The sequence below is a fragment of the Salmo salar genome, chromosome ssa28 (assembly GCF_905237065.1).
Source record: "Salmo salar chromosome ssa28, Ssal_v3.1, whole genome shotgun sequence".
NCBI lineage: Eukaryota > Metazoa > Chordata > Actinopteri > Salmoniformes > Salmonidae > Salmo > Salmo salar.
In genome coordinates this window covers 18,135,895-18,154,671 of record NC_059469.1, presented here as the reverse complement: position 1 = coordinate 18,154,671, position 18,777 = coordinate 18,135,895, and the positions used below count along the sequence as shown (strand labels likewise).

Here is an 18,777-nt window from a genome sequence, read left to right as displayed (position 1 = left end):
ACTCTCCACAACTGTATTCAATGTGCGGGACAAAACTGACGCTATGATTAAGAAATTGAAGTTCTTCTCTGTCTGCATTAACAAGGACAACACACAGGTCTTTCCATCATTGTATTTTTGTGTGCAAATGAACTCAATCTTACAGGCAATGTCAAATGTGATGTAGTGAAGCACCTGAGTGAGTTGGGTGCGCAATTATGCAGGTACTTTCCCGAAACGGATGACTCAAACAAATGGATTCATTATCCATTTCATGTCCTGCATCCAGTTCACTTACCGATATCTGAACAAGAGAGCCTCATCGAAATTGCTGCAAGCATTCTGTGAAAATTGAATTTAATCAGAAGCCACTGCCATATTTCTGGATTGGGCTGCGCTCAGAGTATCCTGCCTTGGCAAATCGCGCTGTTAAGACACTGATGCCCTTTGCAACTACGTACCTATGTGAGAGTGGATTCTCGGCCCTCACTAGCATGAAAACTAAATACAGGCACAGACTGTGTGTGGAAAATTATTTAAGACTGAGACTCTCTCCAATACAACCCAACATTGCAGAGTTATGTGCATCCTTTCAAGCACACCCTTCTCATTAACCTGTGGTGAGTTATTCACAATAGTCGATGAACAAATAAGGTTTTCTATGTAAGATAGCTAAATAAAGAGCAAAATGATTGATTATTATATTATTATTTGTGCCCTGGTCCTATAAGAGCTCTTTGTCACTTCCCACGAGCCGGGTTGTGACAAAATTTCACACACATTCTTATGTTTAATAAATGTATTGTATAGTGTGTGTGTGGCAGGCTTACAATGATGGCAAAAAACTAAATTTCAGAGTGCAGTGACCCTGGTGCTAGAGGGGGTACGCAGCTGGAGGTTGAATGTTTGAAGGGGTACGGAACTATAAAAAGTTTGGGATTTTGTACAGAAAGTTTCATCCGACTGGTACAGTAGCTTAGCAGGTCGACAATGGATTACTCAGAAGAATGAGTGTATGATGTCGAATCCTGTTGAAGGCACACTATTTTGAAAATTGTTTTATGTGAAACCACACTGTTAAAATCATTTGTTTTATTTAGTATAGTATACGCTTCTGTGTTAAGCATCCTAAATATTGCCATAAACTCTGTTTTTGAAAAATAGTAAAGTTCAAGGCAAAAAAGTTAAGCATGATGTATGCAAACCTGGTATTCCAACTGATTATAGGTTACGAAAGTCAACAACTTACCGCTGCGCCACGGAATTTTGATGAAAACAGTGGAGAAAAAAAAATGTCTATCTGATAATCACAGGCTGCTATTTATTGTTGAATGGCAAATGTCACTCATGTGCATTGTGAACAGATAATGAAGCTCTGAGTAATGAACTGTTTTTCGGAACAATTTGGTGAAAGCCTCGATGTCTTCAGACAGCCTCGGTTTCCCATCACTAGCAAAAACACAACGAAGGCTGGTCACCAGTCTATGCTTGTCTATGCAATTTTTTTTCTCCAGGGTTGTCTCAAACTATTCAAGGGTCTGTTGCATTTTCACGTGACATCTTTCATGATAATGGAAAACAAAGGTTTATTCCTATCACATTGCTTTTACTGTTTAATGAGGAGAAAAATACAACTCCTTTCAGCCCCTTTTACTTGTGTGTCACAAGATCAGTGTTTAATGGGCAAAGACGTGAGTATTGTGGAGTGATCACCCTCTTCACTGGTCTAGGCCTTATTTTTACTGTAATCGTGTTATGGAACCCAGGCATGCAAACTAATTCACCAAACTCTGTTACTGCTAGGCTAAATAGTCTTGTCAAAAGAAGGACACCAAAAATAGATTTATCTTGCATTGCCTGTGTTCAACATTTTCCACTGATACATATCCTTGGTAGTGGAGTAGTAGACACTGGAGCCCATTGTTGTCGAAGGGTTAATTGGATGTTGCAGGGCTCTATCCACCTCGGCTGTTCTCTGGGCTTATCCATTGACAGCAGCTATGATGTGAGGCACACAGTCTTTAATAACGCCAGTCAGCCAGCCAGTCAGTCAGCCAGGGATGGTTCTGAGGAGTTGTTGAGTGATTCAGGGGAATGAGATTACATGATAATGTGATGGTGGGATGAGAAGGAGGAAAGTACTGTACAGTACAGTGTTAATCTGATTTGATCTACAGTTACATTTGGTGTTAGTTTTGCTTTTACAGACACCTGCATCTGTACTATACATTTCACATCACCTAACTGTGTGGTGTAAATAAACAAGTTCTTTGAGTTTCCTAGAACTCTTTACCTCAAACCCTTACACAGTAGGCAAAACTGGTTGCAATGACGTCCATAGCATTATAGCCATTTCCGGTTGTAAACTGGTTGTAACAGCGCCATTTCAACCACTAGAACTGCTCCATTCCTGACCACTTAAATTAATCTGTTTCCTTACTCCCTGGATCGTCTCACCATCCCTCTCGCCTGTTTCTACTGACAGACCCTCCAGGAAATCTTCCAGACAGAGATGCTGATAGAGAGCCTAAAGAAGGCTCTGAGGGACAAGGAATGCCCCCTGAAGGTGGCCCAGACCAGGCTGGATGAGAGGACACGCAGGCCCAATGTGGAGCTCTGCAGGGACAACCCACACCACAGGTAGGGCTCGAACGTGTGGTGGGTATTTTATAGCCTGTAAAATGAGGACGTTCAACACGTACATTCCCTTCCTCACTCCTCCATTTACTTGTCCCTATCCTTATCGCTATTTCCAGACTGGTGGGAGAAGTGAGGGAGATAGAGGACACCATCCACAAGCTGCGTGAGAGACTGATGGAGGCAGAGAACACCCTGCAGAAGCTGGTGAAGACCAAGGCTGCCCTGGAGCATGACCTGTCTATCAAGGCTAACTCCTTGTTCCTGGATCAGGAGAAGTGCATGGGCATAAGGAAGAGCTTCCCCAGCACCCCACGCCTGGTGGGATATACCTAAAGCCATCACATACAGTGCATTCGGCTTTTACAGCCTTATTCTAAAATTGATTAAATGGTTTTTCACTCATCAATCTACACACAATATCCCATAATGACAAAGCAGATTTGTAGTTTTTTTTCTTCTAATTTATCAAAAATAAAAACTGAAATATCACATTTACAAAACTATTCAGGCCCTTTACTTAGTACTTTGTTGAAGTGCCTATGACGCTACAAGCTTGGCACAGCTGTATTTGGGGAGTTTCTCACATTCTTCTCTGAAGATCATCTCAAGCTCTGTCAGATTGGATGGGGAGCATCGCTGCACAGCTATTTTCAGGTCTCTCCAGAGATGTTAGATCAGGCTCAAGTCCCTGCTCTTGCTGGGTCACTCAAGAACATTCAGAGACTTGTCCTGAAGCCACTACTGCATTGTCTTGGCTGTGTGCGTAGGGTTGTTGTCCTGTTGGAAGGTGAATCTTCGCCCCATTCTGAGGTCCTTAGGACTGGAGCAGGTTTTCATCAATGCTCTCTCTGTACTTTTCTCAGTTCATCTTTCCCTCTATCTTTACTAGTCTCCCAGTCCCTGCCACTGAAAAAACATCCCCACTGCATGATGCTGCCACCACCATGTTTCACCGTAGGGACGGCGGCAGGTTTACTTCAGATGTGACTCTTGGCATTCAGGTCAAAGAGTTCAATCTTGGTTTCATCAGACTAGAGAATCTTGTTTCTCATAGTCTGAGAGTACTTTAGGTGCCTTTTGGCAAATTCCAAGCGGGGTGTCGTGCCTTTTAATGAGTAGTGGCTTCCCGTCTGGCCACTCTACCATAAAGTCCTGATGGTTGCTGCAGAGATGGTTGTCCTTCTGAAAGGTTCTCCCATCCCCACAGAGGAACTCTGGAGCTCTGTTAGAGTGACCATCGAGTTCTTGGTCACCTCCCTGACAAAGGCCCTTCTCCCCCAATTGCTCAGTTTGGCCAGGCAGCCAGCTTTAGGAAGAGTCCTGGTGGTTCCAAACTTCTTCCATTTAAGAATGATGGAGGCCAGTGTGTTCTTGGGGACCTTCAATGCTGCAGAAATGTTTTGGTACCCTTCCCTAGATCTGTGCCTCGACACAATCCTGTCTCGGAGCTCCATGGACATTTCCTTCGACCTTATGGCTTGGTTTTTGCTCTGACATGCACTGTCAACTGTGGGACCTCATATAGACAGGTGTGTGCCTTTGCAAATCATGTCCAATCAATTGAATTTACCACAGGTGGACTCCAATCAAGTTGTAGAAACATCTCAAGGATAATCAATGTAAACAGGATGCACCTGAGCTCAATGTCGAGTCTCTTAGCAAATAGTCTGAATATTTATGTAAATAAGGAATTTCTGAAAACCTGTTTTCACTTTGTCATTATGGGGTATTGTGTGTAGATTGATGAGGAAAACATTTAATACATTTTAGAATAAGGCTGTAACGTAACAATGTGGAAAAAGGGAAGGGGTCTGAATACCTCCTGAATGCACTATAGTACTGTACATGTATACCACAGGAGGTTGGTGGTACCTTAATTGGGGAGGACAGGCTTGTGGTAATGGCTGGAGCGGAATGAGTGGAATGGTATCAAATACACCAAACACATGGTTTCCATGTGCTACACTTGGGCGATGACAAAGTACTGTATACACTAACTAAGGCCCAGAATTTTTCCTGGTCAAGAGCTTTGCACAAGGGAAAACTCCTGGATCCTATAGCAATGAGCACCACATAGGGATAGGGAAATGCATATCCTTTCCATGCTATTGTACCGACCTGACCTGTACTGTTCTGGCTCCGCTTTTCACATTTTCCTTTCTAGCATGGTTCCAGCCAAGCCCATCTGAGGTACACTGCTCTGGCCTGGTTCTTCCTACGCTGAGGAACCAGGCCAGAGCAGTAATACTCAGATGGGCTTGGCTTGGCCATATAGAACGATAGACGACTCTAGTGCACAAAAGCTTGTTTTAGCATGAGCACCGCCATTGAGGGCTTTTACCATTTTGGAGTAGTCAGCTGGGTGTGACTTCCTTTAGGTTAAGGAATGATTAAATAATTTCGTCCAGGTCATCAGGAGGGATCAGCCAATTAATTTTACTTGTGAGTAAACATTCCATAACTGCAGGTGGCAGTAAATCGCTAACTTTGGCTTTATACCTTTTCAAACAACACACTACAGGTGGCAGTATATACCATTTCAGTTTGTTTGCCAACTCATATAAGTAGTAGAAGAAAACAATTGACTACTTCCAAAATGTAGATAGCCTCAATGGCACTGTCCATGCTCTAACATATGCCATAATGGGACAGATACAATGATGTGATTTCTATCTAAGTCTATGGTGGAACATTATCACGACAATATATTATACAGGTTTGGGACTCAGGTTAGGTGACAGACCTATTGGTCTGACAGTCCATGGAAACCAAACAGTGGTTCTGGGCGAGCAGCAGATGTGGCAGTAATCTCCAAACAAACATACAGGATTAGCTCCTGTAGCAGAGAGGCTAGAACAAATATATAGGCCTCTGGAGGGTTACTTAGTCAACCTCTGATCTGTCAGAGTCAATAACTAGCCTGGATGATACCTTTGTGAGCCATTGACACTCACTGGTGGTGGTTTTACTACTGATTGAAGGAAAGCTCAGGCCCTGGAAAGACACTAAAAGTTCAAGGGAAACTGACACAGGTGGCCATCTTTTTATTACTTCCAGGCTGCTTAGTATACCATTATTTTTAAACCATTCAGTGAGTGAGATTCATTGTATTGTCAACTTCATTTAGTATTTGATTGCCTTTACTGGTGGTATATAAATAATATGACACAATGGTGGAGCTGTGTATATAGTACAACCTCCACCCATCTTCTTCTTCTCCCTGTATAGATTATAACTATCACCCTCTTCTCCCCCTTTCCTTCTCCTCCTCTTCCTAATGTCTTTATAGTCCAGCATTGGGCGGTGATGGTGATGGATTGTTGTAATATTTTTCCAGACACATACGATAATACACAGAGAAAGGCATCACCCTGTAGCACTCACTTCTGTCATCATGAAGGCTAGTTAAGGATCATATCACCTCTACTCTACCTGACATCCTAGACCCACTTCAATTTGCTTACCGCCCCAATAGATCCACAGACGATGCAATCGCCATCGCACTGCACACTGCCCTATCCCTTCTGGACAATAGGAATACCTATGTAAGAATGCTGTTCATTGACTATAGCTCAGCATTCAACACCATAGTACCATCCAAGCTCATCACTAAGCTCGGAGCCCTTGGTCTGAACCCCGCCCTGTGTAATTGGGTCCTGGACTTCCTGATGGACCGCCCCCTGGTGGTGAAGGGTGTGTACTCCCTGTTCACCCATGACTGCGTGGCCACGCACGCCTCTAACTCAATCATCACGTTTGGAGACAACACAACAGTAGTAGGCCTGATTCCCAACAATGACAAGACAGCCTACAGAGAGAAGGTGAGGTCCCTGGGAGTGTGGTGGCAGAAAAATAACCTCTCACTCAATGTCGATAAAACAAAGGAGCTGATCGTGGACTTCAGGAAACAGCAGAGGGAGCATGACCCTATCCACATCGACAGGACCACAGTGGAGCAGGTGGAAAGCTTCAAGTTCCTCGGCGTACACATCACTGACAATCTGAAATGGTCCACCCACACAGATAGTGTGGTGAAGAAGGCGCAACCTCAGGAGACTGAAGAAATTTAGCTTGGCACATAAAACCCTCACAAACTTTTACAGATGCACAATTGAGAGCATCCTGTTAGGCTGTATCACTGCTTGATATGGCAACTGCACCGCCCGCAACCACAGGGCTCTCCAGAGGGTGGTGCGGTCTGCCCAATGCATCACCGGGGGCAAACTACCTGCCCTCCAGGACACCTACAATGTCACAGGAAGGCCAAAAGATCATCAAGGACAACAACCACCAGAGCCACTGCCTGTTCACCCCGCTATCATCCAGAAGGCAAGGTTGGTACAGGAGCATCAAAGCTAGGACCGAGAGACTGAAAACCCGCTTCTATCTCAAGGCCATCAGACTGTTAAACAGCCATCACTAGGCGGCTTCCGGTTTACGTAACCCTGCACCTAAGAGGCTGCTGCCCCATATACATAGACTTGAAATCCCTGTCCACTTTAATAATAGAACACTAGTCACTTTAATAATGTTTACATATTTTTGCTTTACTCATCTCATATGAACAGTGGTTCTTCCTTTAAATGTTTTGAGCTTATGCAGCGACCGTTTGTGGAAGAGTGTGGCAGACTGTGGGAAATTGCATAATTCTGGCAACAATGGCTGACACTTAAATAACGTGCCATAGAATTCTGTGGTACCCTACAAGCTGTGCTGCAGTACACCTCAACTTTTAATGAAAGAACCACTGTACATGCTGTATTCTATTCTACTGTATTTAGTCTATGCCACTCCGATATTTCTCATCCTAATATTTACGTATATATTCCTTAATTCCATTCTTTTACTTTTAGGTTGTGTGTATTGTTGTGAAGTGTTAGATATGACTGCACTGTTGGAGCTAGAATCAAAAGCATTTCGCTACACACGCAATAACATCCGCTAAACATGTGTATGTGACAAATAAAATTAGATTTGATGAACAATATTGATTTCCATTTAACTCCTTTGAGCACCTGTACTAACCATTAACCTGATATGGATATGGGGCAGTATTTTCACGGCCGGATGAAAAAACGTACCCGATTTAAACTGGTTACAACTCTTGCCCAGAAACGAGAATATGCATATTATTAGTAGATTTCGATAGAAAACACTCTGAAGTTTCTGAAACTGTTTGAATGGTGTCTGTGAGTATAACAGAACTCATATGGCAGGCAAAAACCTGAGAAAAAGTCAACCAGGAAGTGTAGGATCTGAGAAATGTAGTTCTTCTTTCTAGTCCCTTTCGAAACTACAGTATCTGTGCTGTTACGTTGCACTTTCTAAGGCTTCCATTGGCTGTCTAAAGCCTTCAGAAAGTGGATTGAGCCTTCTCCTGTCTCTGGGCAGAGTATAGGAGCTCAGTTACTGAGTGGTCTGACAGAGGACAAAGGGATTGGAGATGCGCGTTCCCGCGAGCACGCTGTTTTTTATTTTTCTCCTTGAATGAATACACTATGGTCCGGTTGGAATATTATCGCAATTTTATGTTAAAAATACCATAAAAAATTGATTTTAAACAGCGTTTGACATGCTTCTAAGTACGGTAATGGAACATTTTGACTTTTTGTGTCTCGAATTGCGCTCGCGTGTTACCCTTTGGATAGTGACCTGAACGCACGAACAAAACGGAGGTATTTGGACATAACTATGGATTATTTTGAATAAAAACAACATTTCTTGTGGAAGTAGCAGTCCTGGGAGTGCATTCTGATGAAGATCAGCAAAGGTAATACAATATTTCTAATACTAATTCTGAGTTTAGGTTGCCCCGAACTTGGCGGGTGTCTGAACTCGCCGTGATGGCGAATTGTGGGAGGTTGTTCTTTGCATAGCTGTGTGTTGCCTGCATATTCTAGTTTCTGGGCCAGAGTAGTAACCTGGGTACGTTTTTCATCCGGCCGTGAAAATACTGCCCCCTAGCCCAGACAGGTTAAATTGCAAATATACCAACTCTGGTCTTGGCACATGCCTTCTAGCCAACAGCTTGCAGATACAGTGCCGGTAGGCTGGTTTACATGATGAGATTATTATTGATAAGAGCATTCAAGCATCATGTCACCAGAATAAGACCCTCAATATGTATTGGAAAGGAGCATCAAGCTCATAGTGTGCACTTTCAACACCCTGTGAAGTTCATTGTAATTTATTTAATCTGTAGCCTAATAATCTGAATGGTTTCCCAAGTCATAGTGGGAGGACCACACACCATATCTATCAGGAATCAAGGTAAGACCCAGATGCAGACTGTCGAAGTAACAATGTTTATTATAGCAACAGGGGCAGGCAACAACAAGTCAAGGCAGGCAGGGGTCAATAATCCAGAGTATAGGGGCAAAGGTACAGGATGGCAGGTGGGTTCAGGGTCAGGACAGGCAGAGTAGTTGGGCAGGCGGGCTCAGAGACAGAACCAGCAAGGGTCAAACCAGGGGGGGGGGGGGTGAGAAAAAGAGAGACTGGGGAAAAAGCAGGAGCTGAGAAAAATGCTGGTTGACTCGACAAACAAGACAAACTGGCAACGGACAAACAGAGAACACAGGTATAAATACACAGGGGATAATGGGTAGATGGGCGACACCTGGAGGGGGGTGGAGACAATAACAAGGACAGGTGTAACAGATCAGGGTGTGACAATATCATCTGTGTCTCCAGGTTTGCTTTGATATGATGCTTATTAGATCAGTATTTGTGCATAAAGCTGTTTCCACCGCCATTTCTCGCATAATTCCTTTTCCGAACACAAAAAGATCCCACCATGTCGAATTCACACATTATTTGTCTGCATTTATAAAATTCTACCGATAATTTCTGTTTCCATCACAGCTGTCATCATTTTTTTAAATAAATGGTATGACTGCAAAAAAAACTGATTGGCCCTCTGATTGGATCAATTAACACAGGTTGGGTGAGCTAGCGCAGTGAGAAGGTTTTTAGGGTTGCCAGTCTGAAACTGAATGGGGAAAATATATATATTCATACATATTTTAATAGGCTACATATAGCCTACCATTTGTATTTTATATGTATCTTTGCTTATTTGATCTGGTCACTAACATAGGCCTACAGCATTGCACCAAAATCTTGTTTCAAAAACAAGAACCAAAAAATTGCGCTTCTTGACTGTTGACCAATGACCAGTCATCAGCATTGGGGCACAAAGGCAGGCGCACATGTCCAGATTAGTGACCAGAAAACATTGTTCAATTTTCTCTGGTTTTGCATAACTCTGCCTACCTACATTAATATTATCCAAAAAATACTATTTAGCGATCTGCTTTAGATATCTTTGCCACAACAATAGGCTACCTGGTGATGATTGAATTTATCATTTTCATATTTGTGCACGGGGTTCGCAAGCTTTGAACCACTTCTTATTGGTGGTCATGGGTCAAAGCATCTGATTTGCTGTACAGCTATAGGATTGGGTGCAGCGCAAACATCAAAACATCAAAATATCATATCAAAATATCATATCATAAATGAATATGCATCTGCAGCTCCAAAAATTGTTTGGTGATCAAGAATATGAACCGTTTGCTTTGCATGCTCACCAGCAATGGGGCATCAAGCAACAATTACTAGCATTGGCATAATGGTCTTTTGGTGTGTCAAAATTGCTTGAAATTGATCATTTGCTTATCAAACAAGTCATTGCCTATAAGGCCAGAGGGGAAGCCATCCTTATCAGAAAAGGCACCCCGTTTGTCTCCTTCAAAGTAATTTCAGATACTAATGGCAGTGATGGAGAAATTGTTTAGCACAAAGGTTGTTCTGGCTAATCTCTATGGTCCTAATTGGGATGATGCTACATTTTTCTCTGACCTCATTGCAACACTTCCTGACCTTAAACCAAGTCTAGACATATCCAGACTGATGCCCAACAATGTAATTTCAAAATCAGGCTCGGTAATCAACTCATTTTTAGAATCCTATAATTTGTCTGTTCCATGGAGGAGGAGCAATCCCACTGCTAAACAGTACTCCTTTTTTTCTCCAGTCCACCAATCATACTCTAGAATTGACTTTTTCCTGCCGGACAATAGAATTCTTCCTTTTGTAACTAATAGCCAATATCACAGCATCTTTATCTCAGACCATAGCCCTGTCCGGCTAGATATCCGTTTTCCGGACAGTACTGTGTCACAACACCGGTGGCAACTTGACCCCCTACTACTATCCTGTAGTGCCTTTAAAAAATACATATCAACTTACATTGATGTCTTTTTACAGATCAACTGCACACCTGACGTGTCTCATTCTACTGTGTGGGAGTCGTTAACAGCATATCTAAGGGACAAATGATTTAATACACAGCGTATGACAACAAACAGTGCACTAAACGCTTATCGGCGCTATCTCAACTCATTCTAGATATGTATGTGTGTGTGTGTGTGTGTGTGTGTGTGTGTGTGTGTGTGTGTGTGTGTGTGTGTGTGTGTGTGTGTGTGTGTGTGTGTGTGTGTGTGTGTGTGTGTGTGTGTGTGGCAGACAGGGAGGCCTTGGACCACCCCATGTAAGACGTGTATGTACTTGTTTTGAGTACCAGCAAGCTTGTTTTTGTGTTAGAGGTTAAACTTGCACTTTTATTCAGGGGTGCCATGTTTTATGACTGCACTGTATGTTATCTATTGTTTGCACAGAGCTTCCCATTTGACACACACACACACACACACACACACACACACACACACACACACACACACACACACACACACACACACACACACACACACACACACACACACACACACACACACACATCACTGCCCTCCCCCCTGCTGTACAAACAGTATTGCGCTTGACTGTGACCTACAGCAGTAAGTACATTGTGGATCCACAGTGCTCTCTAGCATTCCCACCCTCCAGTGTTTGTTTGCAGGCCCCCCCACCTCTCCTTTACATCACAAGACTTGCGCCTCTCATCGCTCAGTGATTAGACTTACTGACGGACAGAGAACAGAGCTGAGGCTGTCCCTCCTCATCTCCCTCTCTTTGTCTCTCAGTTTCTAAGTGTGTTTCTCTTTCTGTCTTTTTCTCTCCCCCTCTCTGTATCTCCCTCTCTCCCTCTCTCTCTTTTTATAGTCCCCCTTTTGACCTCCTCTCCCTCCTCAATTCCAGGGAATGTCCTCTGGAATTGTCCCCACAGTCCAAGCATCTTGGCAGTTTATAACTTTGGTTATAGATGACCCTCAGTTCATAAACTCAGCACAAAAAGAAACGTCCTTTTTTCAGGACCCTGTCTTTCAAAGATAATTTGTAAAAATCGAAATAACTTCACAGATCTTCATTGTAAAAGGATTAAACACTGTTTCCCATGCTTGTTCAATGAACCATAAACAATTAATGAACATGCACCTGTGGAACAGTCGTTAAGACACTGACAGCTTACAGACGGTAGGCAATTAAGGTCACAGTTATGAAAACTTAGGACACTAAAGAGGCCTTTCTACTGACTCGGAAATACACCAAAAGAAAGATGCCCAGGGTCCCTGCTCATCTGTGTGAACGTGACTTAGGCATGCTGCAAGGAAGCATGAGGACTGCAGATGTGGCCAGGGCAATAAATTGCAATGTCCGTACTGTGAGACGCCTAAGACAGCACTACAGGGAGACAGGATGGACAGCTGATCGTCCTCACAGTGGCAGACCACGTGTAACAACACCTGCACAGGATCGGTACATACGAACATCACACCTGCGGGACAGGTACAGGATGGCAACAACAACTGCCTGAGTTACACCAGAAACGTACAATCCCTCCATCAGTGCTCAGACTGTCCGCTATAGGCTGAGAGAGGCTGGACTGAGGGCTTGTAGGCCTGTTGTAAGGCAGGTCCTCACCAGACATCACCGGCAACAATGTCGCCTATGGGCACAAACCCACCGTCGCTGGACCAGATAGGACTGGAAAAAAGTGCTCTTCACTGACGGGTCGCAATTTTTTCTCACAAGGGGTGATGATTGGATTCGCATTTATCGTCGAAGGAATGAGCGTTACACCGAGGCCTGTACTCTGGAGCGGGATCGATTTGGAGGTGGAGGGTCCGTCATGGTCTGGGACGGTGTGTCACAGCATCATCGGACTGAGCTTGTTGTCATTGCAGGCAATCTCAACGCTGTGCGTTATAGGGAAGACATCCTCCTCCCTCATGTGGTGCCCTTCCTGCAGGCTCATCCTGACATGACCCTCCAGCATGACAATGCCACCAGCCATACTTCTCGTTCTGTGCGTGATTTCCTGCAAGACAGGAATGTCAGTGTTCTGCCATGGCAAGCGAAGAGCCTGGATCTCAATCCCATTGAGCACGTCTGGGACTTGTTGGATCGGAGGGTGAGGACTAGGGCCATTCCCCGCAGTAATGTCCGGACTTGCAGGTGCCTTGTTGGAAGAGTGTGGTAACATCTCACAGCAAGAACTGGCAAATCTGGTGCAGTCCATGATGGCCACAGCAGATACTGACTGTTACTTTTGATTTTGCCCCCCCCCCTTTGTTCAGGGACACATTATTCCATTTCTGTTACTCACATGTCTGTGGAACTTGTTCAGTTTATGTCTCAGTTATTGAATCTTGTTATGTTCATACAAATATTTACACATGTTAAGTTTGCTGAAATTAAACAGTGAGAGGACGTTTGTTTTTTTGCTTAGTTTATATTTTATGTACTATGTTTATGTTTAGACTAGAGAGCTGATGATGTTTAGTGGGGAGCCACAGTTCTATACTATATCATTGAGAGGTTTGCGGTCTCAACTGCACATACATTTTTGATAGCCATATGGGTCGTTCCACCAATTTTGAGAAGTTTTAATTTCACCTCATTTTAACATTCTGTCAAAAAGACCACATGGTCATCTTCATAAAAAACACATTTTCCCATCTCAAGAGGTTAAATAATGAAAGGTCTGTAGTAAGTGCTTATTAAAGACATGGTCCGGTGACTAATAAAGTATTTTAAAAACCTCCCAATTTGGGCTGGATGTGTCACTGCGTAGTTCATACATGCATAATCTATGAGCAGCGACTGTTTTCTTAAAGCTGTGCCGCTCCATTTTCCGATTTTAGTCATTTAGCAGACACTCTTATCCAGTGCAACTAGGGTTAAGTGCCTTGCTCAATGGCACATCAACACGTTTTTTTACCTAATCGGCTCGTGGATTCAAACCAGCAACCTTTTCATTTACTGGTCCAAAGCGCTTAACCGCTAGGCTACCTGCCACCCATTCCCTACAATTCCCTCCACGTGGGTCAGCCCCCTAACAATTACAGTTCTAGCCAATGAGCTTCAGCTTCTCGCATTTGAGTGACAGCTAGTACCAATGGGTCAGTGGACACAGCAGAGAGAGACAGAGAGAGAGAGAGCAATATCTGCACACGTCGGACGTAGTACGCAATTTTGAGCAATGACATCGTGCACATACCTGCACATGTGTGACGTAGTATGCAATTTTCGGGACCACTTTTGGCTTGTGAGTGCTATGCAAAAGTATACAAAAGTACCGGAGAATTTGATTAAGTATCAAATAAAGTAACAGGGTTGACTGTAACAGGGTTGATGATTTCTTAAATCAGCCATAAATCCCCTTGTGACAGGGGAAATGGAAGCTTACTGTGTGTAACAGAGAGTGGCAATTGAATGCAAGAAAATATTTAATTGTATAAAAATTGGGTAGCAGGGTTGAAGTGTTGTGCTTGACCTGCTCGGTTTTTCCACCACAAAACATCAGAAAATGGCCAAAATGAGTAGAACCAGCTCACATGCTTTTACTCTATGATTTTACTATCAAATGTTAAATCTTAAAAAAATTTAAAAAAAGAGAGTTCAGTTCACTTAACAGGATTTTCCTTAAAATGAGGGACAGACGTAAATGATTCACTAATGACATAAAATAAACAATAATCTTCAGAAATGAGTTTGTCAAAGCAACAAAATAACTAGGGCTTTGCAATGATGGTGTAACTTGGAGACATTTGGTGATTAAGTGGGTTAAAATCTTCCTAGAAGTGACACAGGGCTGACAGAGGGACATAACTATATTAAAGGGCACTTCATTTATTATAACAGGCTTTTAAAATTCAATATTGGTGAACAAGTTCTACTTAAAATATCAAAGCGACGCAAAAGGATCTCATTTCGTGGAAGACCCACATAAAATATCATATTTTTTTATGAAAATTATATTTTCCAGGTGTGAGTCTTGGAGACACATTGGAGAGAGAGTGATGTGAAACTAAACATTCTACTTATCCCACTCTAGAAATTGATATTGAATTACTATACATTTCTCACTTTCATTTACACTCCTCATTTTGGCCATTCAATTCATTTTCCTTAGGAATCAAGGCCAATTTAATCTAATCCTATAGTATAATTTATGTGGCTCTACTACCTGTGTGCATAGATTAGTCCGTTGAAAAACGATATTACACTTGTATACTAGAAAATGCAATGATATTATATAACATCAAAAGGCAATACCTCAATGCATCCAAGTCTGATACTGGTTATGACAATGTTGCCTGTTATTTTCACAAAACATCAAAGGTGTGATTCTCTATCTGGGAGGAGTGTCATATTACAACATTATGGCAGTGATATGGATTATTCAACAAGTGGAACATTAGCTCAGCTAATCTCTCATGGACAGACTAATTACTCAATATTTTAGTTCTGGACAGAACCCGGGTTAACCGGGATTAGCTCATCTCTGATCCCATAGTACCACCAGGGTCCCCATACAACCAAATCCTCCACAGCTGGTACAAAGGCCTGCAGGAATATGACAGCACGAACTAACTGTGTCTAACGTGACTTCTCCTATTGAGTTTCCAGTTTCCACATCATGCTAACAGTCAACCCTAACATCCATGGGAACAATTGTCTTCTTAGGGGACATGGCCAAACTCTTCTTCTCAGCATTCTTAGATACTCGTCTCACCACTAATATTAGGCTAGTGTAGATTATGACTATGAGAAACGGAAGGGCTGTGATGGTGAGAGAAAAATAGTAGTAGAAGGGCGTGATGGTGAGAGGTCACGCCCTAGTACACATGATTTCATCTACGGCTAAGCAGGCATTCAGCGTGACTTGTTTCATGGGAACCTATGCGTAATAATAGGAAATGTTGATACCAAATGTGTCTCTATCCTGGGGATGATGAAATACATTTATTTTTGGTCATTTTGTAATAATCCTAGACCTCATGGAGATACAGTCAGTATATGATGTCAGCTCTCTCTCTGTGGTCATGAGAAGAAAAAAACGGCCCAACATCAGTCACTGTAGTCGTGCAATCCCGACCGGTAGAGTGAAGAGAGAGGAAGCCTGAGGCAGCCAAGATAAAGTTTTTCTCTGTATGGTTTCCTGTCATAGCTGACATTGGCCATGTCACAGTGTTGCTTGAGTAGTGGTGGTTATGCCTTAAGCGTTAGTTTCCCTTTCATTCTCAGTATTGCCACAGTTCTAACCTGTCATTCAATCGCTCATATCACTCACCAGCATACTCCACATAACTCAGTTTCACCATACAAAGTGATATGATAAGAATCAACTGCAACCTGAAGATCAGGGATCATAAGCAATGTATTGAATCACATTGGGTTTAAAGAGAGATGGCCAACTCATGGAGCCAAGAGTCTGAAGATTACACAGTGAAATTGTTTGGAATGCCTAGACAATCTATTTAATAGATCTGTTGTTCTCTCCTTCTGTTCATTCTGCAGGCAGATATTATGTTATACTGAATGAGAGAGAGAGAGAGAGAGAGAGAGAGAGAGGGAGAAGGATAGCAAGATGGGTGGGTGGGGTGAAGGAGTGAGGAGAGGGGGGTGATGTTAGCCGACTGTGCTGAATCAGAGTGTGGGATGATTCTAGAATTTATTTTCATTCAGTGTTGTTTATTTATTTGTCTGTCTCTAAGGAGACAACAGGAAATGGGGTAGTTATAGAAAGATAAGGGAAAGAGGCCGTCAGGCAGCCAAAGCAGAGCACTTCCTCACACCACAGCAAACTGATTCTGATCATAGATGATCACATTATCTTTATAAGCAGCACAAACACCTCGCAAATGAGCATATTTTAGCAGTGGCACTCTGGTTTTGTTCCGAATGGTACTCTATTCCCTATGTAGCAGACTACTCTAGTCAAAAGTAGTGCACTAGGTAGGAAAAAGGGTGCCATTTCAGACACAGCCTCCATTGTCAACATCTCGTGCTTTGTTTGTCTGAGAATGTAATGTAAACCTGATGACAAGACTACCATACTAGAGCATGAGGTTAAACTAATAGATACACAAACACACTTCATCGTGTATCCCTCTCTCTCTTTCTCTCTCCAACCATCCCCCTCTCTGCCTGTTCCCAGCACATTCTGTTTCTCTGACTACACACGCAACATTCTCCTAACCTCCTCACACACACATGCTCAGAAAATGTGCTGACTCATGTCATGCCACTGTTTCCTATGCATGCCATTTTACCCTAAGAAACACCATGTGCCTTCACTAATCCCCTCTATGTAAACCTGCTTTATCTTTGCATCTCCAATAGGTGTGCTTTCACGCACATGCATATATACGTGCATGTGTGTACGTTTGAGAGAGACCACATCTCAATGTCTTTAAATAGCAGGACTTAGCGATCCATTGTGACACATCTGGGCTGTGTCAGACAGATGGAGGGAGAGGGGCAGAGCGGGGCCGGGGAGGGGGGGGGGGGGTGAGGACGTGTGGGATGCTGTTGAACTAACTCTAAGGGCCAACAGAGATGAGCACTTCACACTGATGCCAGCCCAGGACACTGGGAGTAAGCTAACCCCCATCTGACCAACACCCAATAGCAGCTTTCCCAGTGGTTACCCTTTGCCCCTGGGTACTCCTGACCTCCAAGGAAGGAATCCCACCTGGAACCTATTGCTTTGCTGTCCGTCAATAGCCAATCCACTGTAAATCTGATGAGTTCTTTCCCGGGTAACTACGTATCAATCTTTTTTTGCTCTCTGCACCTACAAGTAATTGAATGGACTCTATTTGAACATACATAACACAATGGTAGCATCCCGGAGTCGCTTCTTCATGTTGAGACTGGTGTTTTGCGGGTACTATTTAATGAAGCTGCCAGTTGAACACTTGTGAGGCATCTGTTTCTCAAACTAGACACTCTAATGTACTTGTCCTCTTGCTCGGTTGTGCACCGGGGCCTCCCACTCCTCCTTCTATTCTGGTTAGAGACAGTTTGCACTGTTCTGTGAAGGCAGTAGTACACAGCGTTGTACGAGATCTTCAGTTTCTTGGCAATTTCTAGCATGGAATAGCCTTCATTTCTCAGAACAAGAATAGACTGAAGAGTTTCAAAAGAAAGTTATTTGTTTCTAGGCATTTTGAGCCTGTAATCGAACCCACAAATGCTGATGCTCCAGATACTCAACTAGTCTAAAGAAGGCCAGTTTTATTGCTTCTTTTATCAGTACAACAGTTTTCAGCTGTGCTAACATAATTGCAAAATGGTTTTCTAATGATCAATTAGCCTTTTAAAATGATCAACTTGGATTAGCTAACACAACGTGCCATTGGAACACAGGAGTGATGGTTACTGATAATGGGCCTCTACGCCTATGTAGATATTCCATAAAAAATCTGCCGTTTCCAGCTACAATAGTAATTTACAACTTTAACAATGTCTACACCGTATTTCTGATCAATTTGATGTTATTTTAATGGACAAAAAATGTGCTTTTCTTTCAAAAACAAGGACATATCGAAGTGACCCCAAACTTTTGAACGGTAGCGTATCTTTACTAAATACTTTAACTTGAACCCATTTGCAGTCCACATTGTTCTAAGTAATTGCATGGCTTCAATAGCATTCACAATGATATAGGGGCTAGGCCTACTGTAAATTGCATTATGACTATGCATGGTTATGCCAAACATTGTCAATAAGCAAGATTCAATTCATTATTGATAAGGCCTAAAAAGTGAACGAGTAATTCTAATCAAATTCTAAACAAAATAAAAACTTGTTTTAGATAGACTATGTCACACTTACAGGTACCATCATTTCTCACTGTGGGCAAATAATATTAAAACAATGCAGACTGTGGAGAGTTTTATGCACATC

General features: G+C 42.7%; 1 protein-coding gene across 1 annotated transcript in view; it reads left to right on the top strand.

Moving 5' to 3' along the window:
* Positions 1-3,021, top strand: part of tekt3 (tektin 3) — a 31,593-nt gene extending 28,572 nt beyond the window's left edge. The window contains exons 7-8 of the mRNA XM_014179834.2: positions 2,465-2,619; positions 2,736-3,021. Coding sequence (XP_014035309.1) covers positions 2,465-2,619; positions 2,736-2,952 — 372 coding nt within the window. The 3' untranslated portion in view covers positions 2,953-3,021. The remainder of the gene's footprint in view (positions 1-2,464; positions 2,620-2,735) is intronic.
* The last annotated feature ends 15,756 nt before the right edge of the window (positions 3,022-18,777 follow it).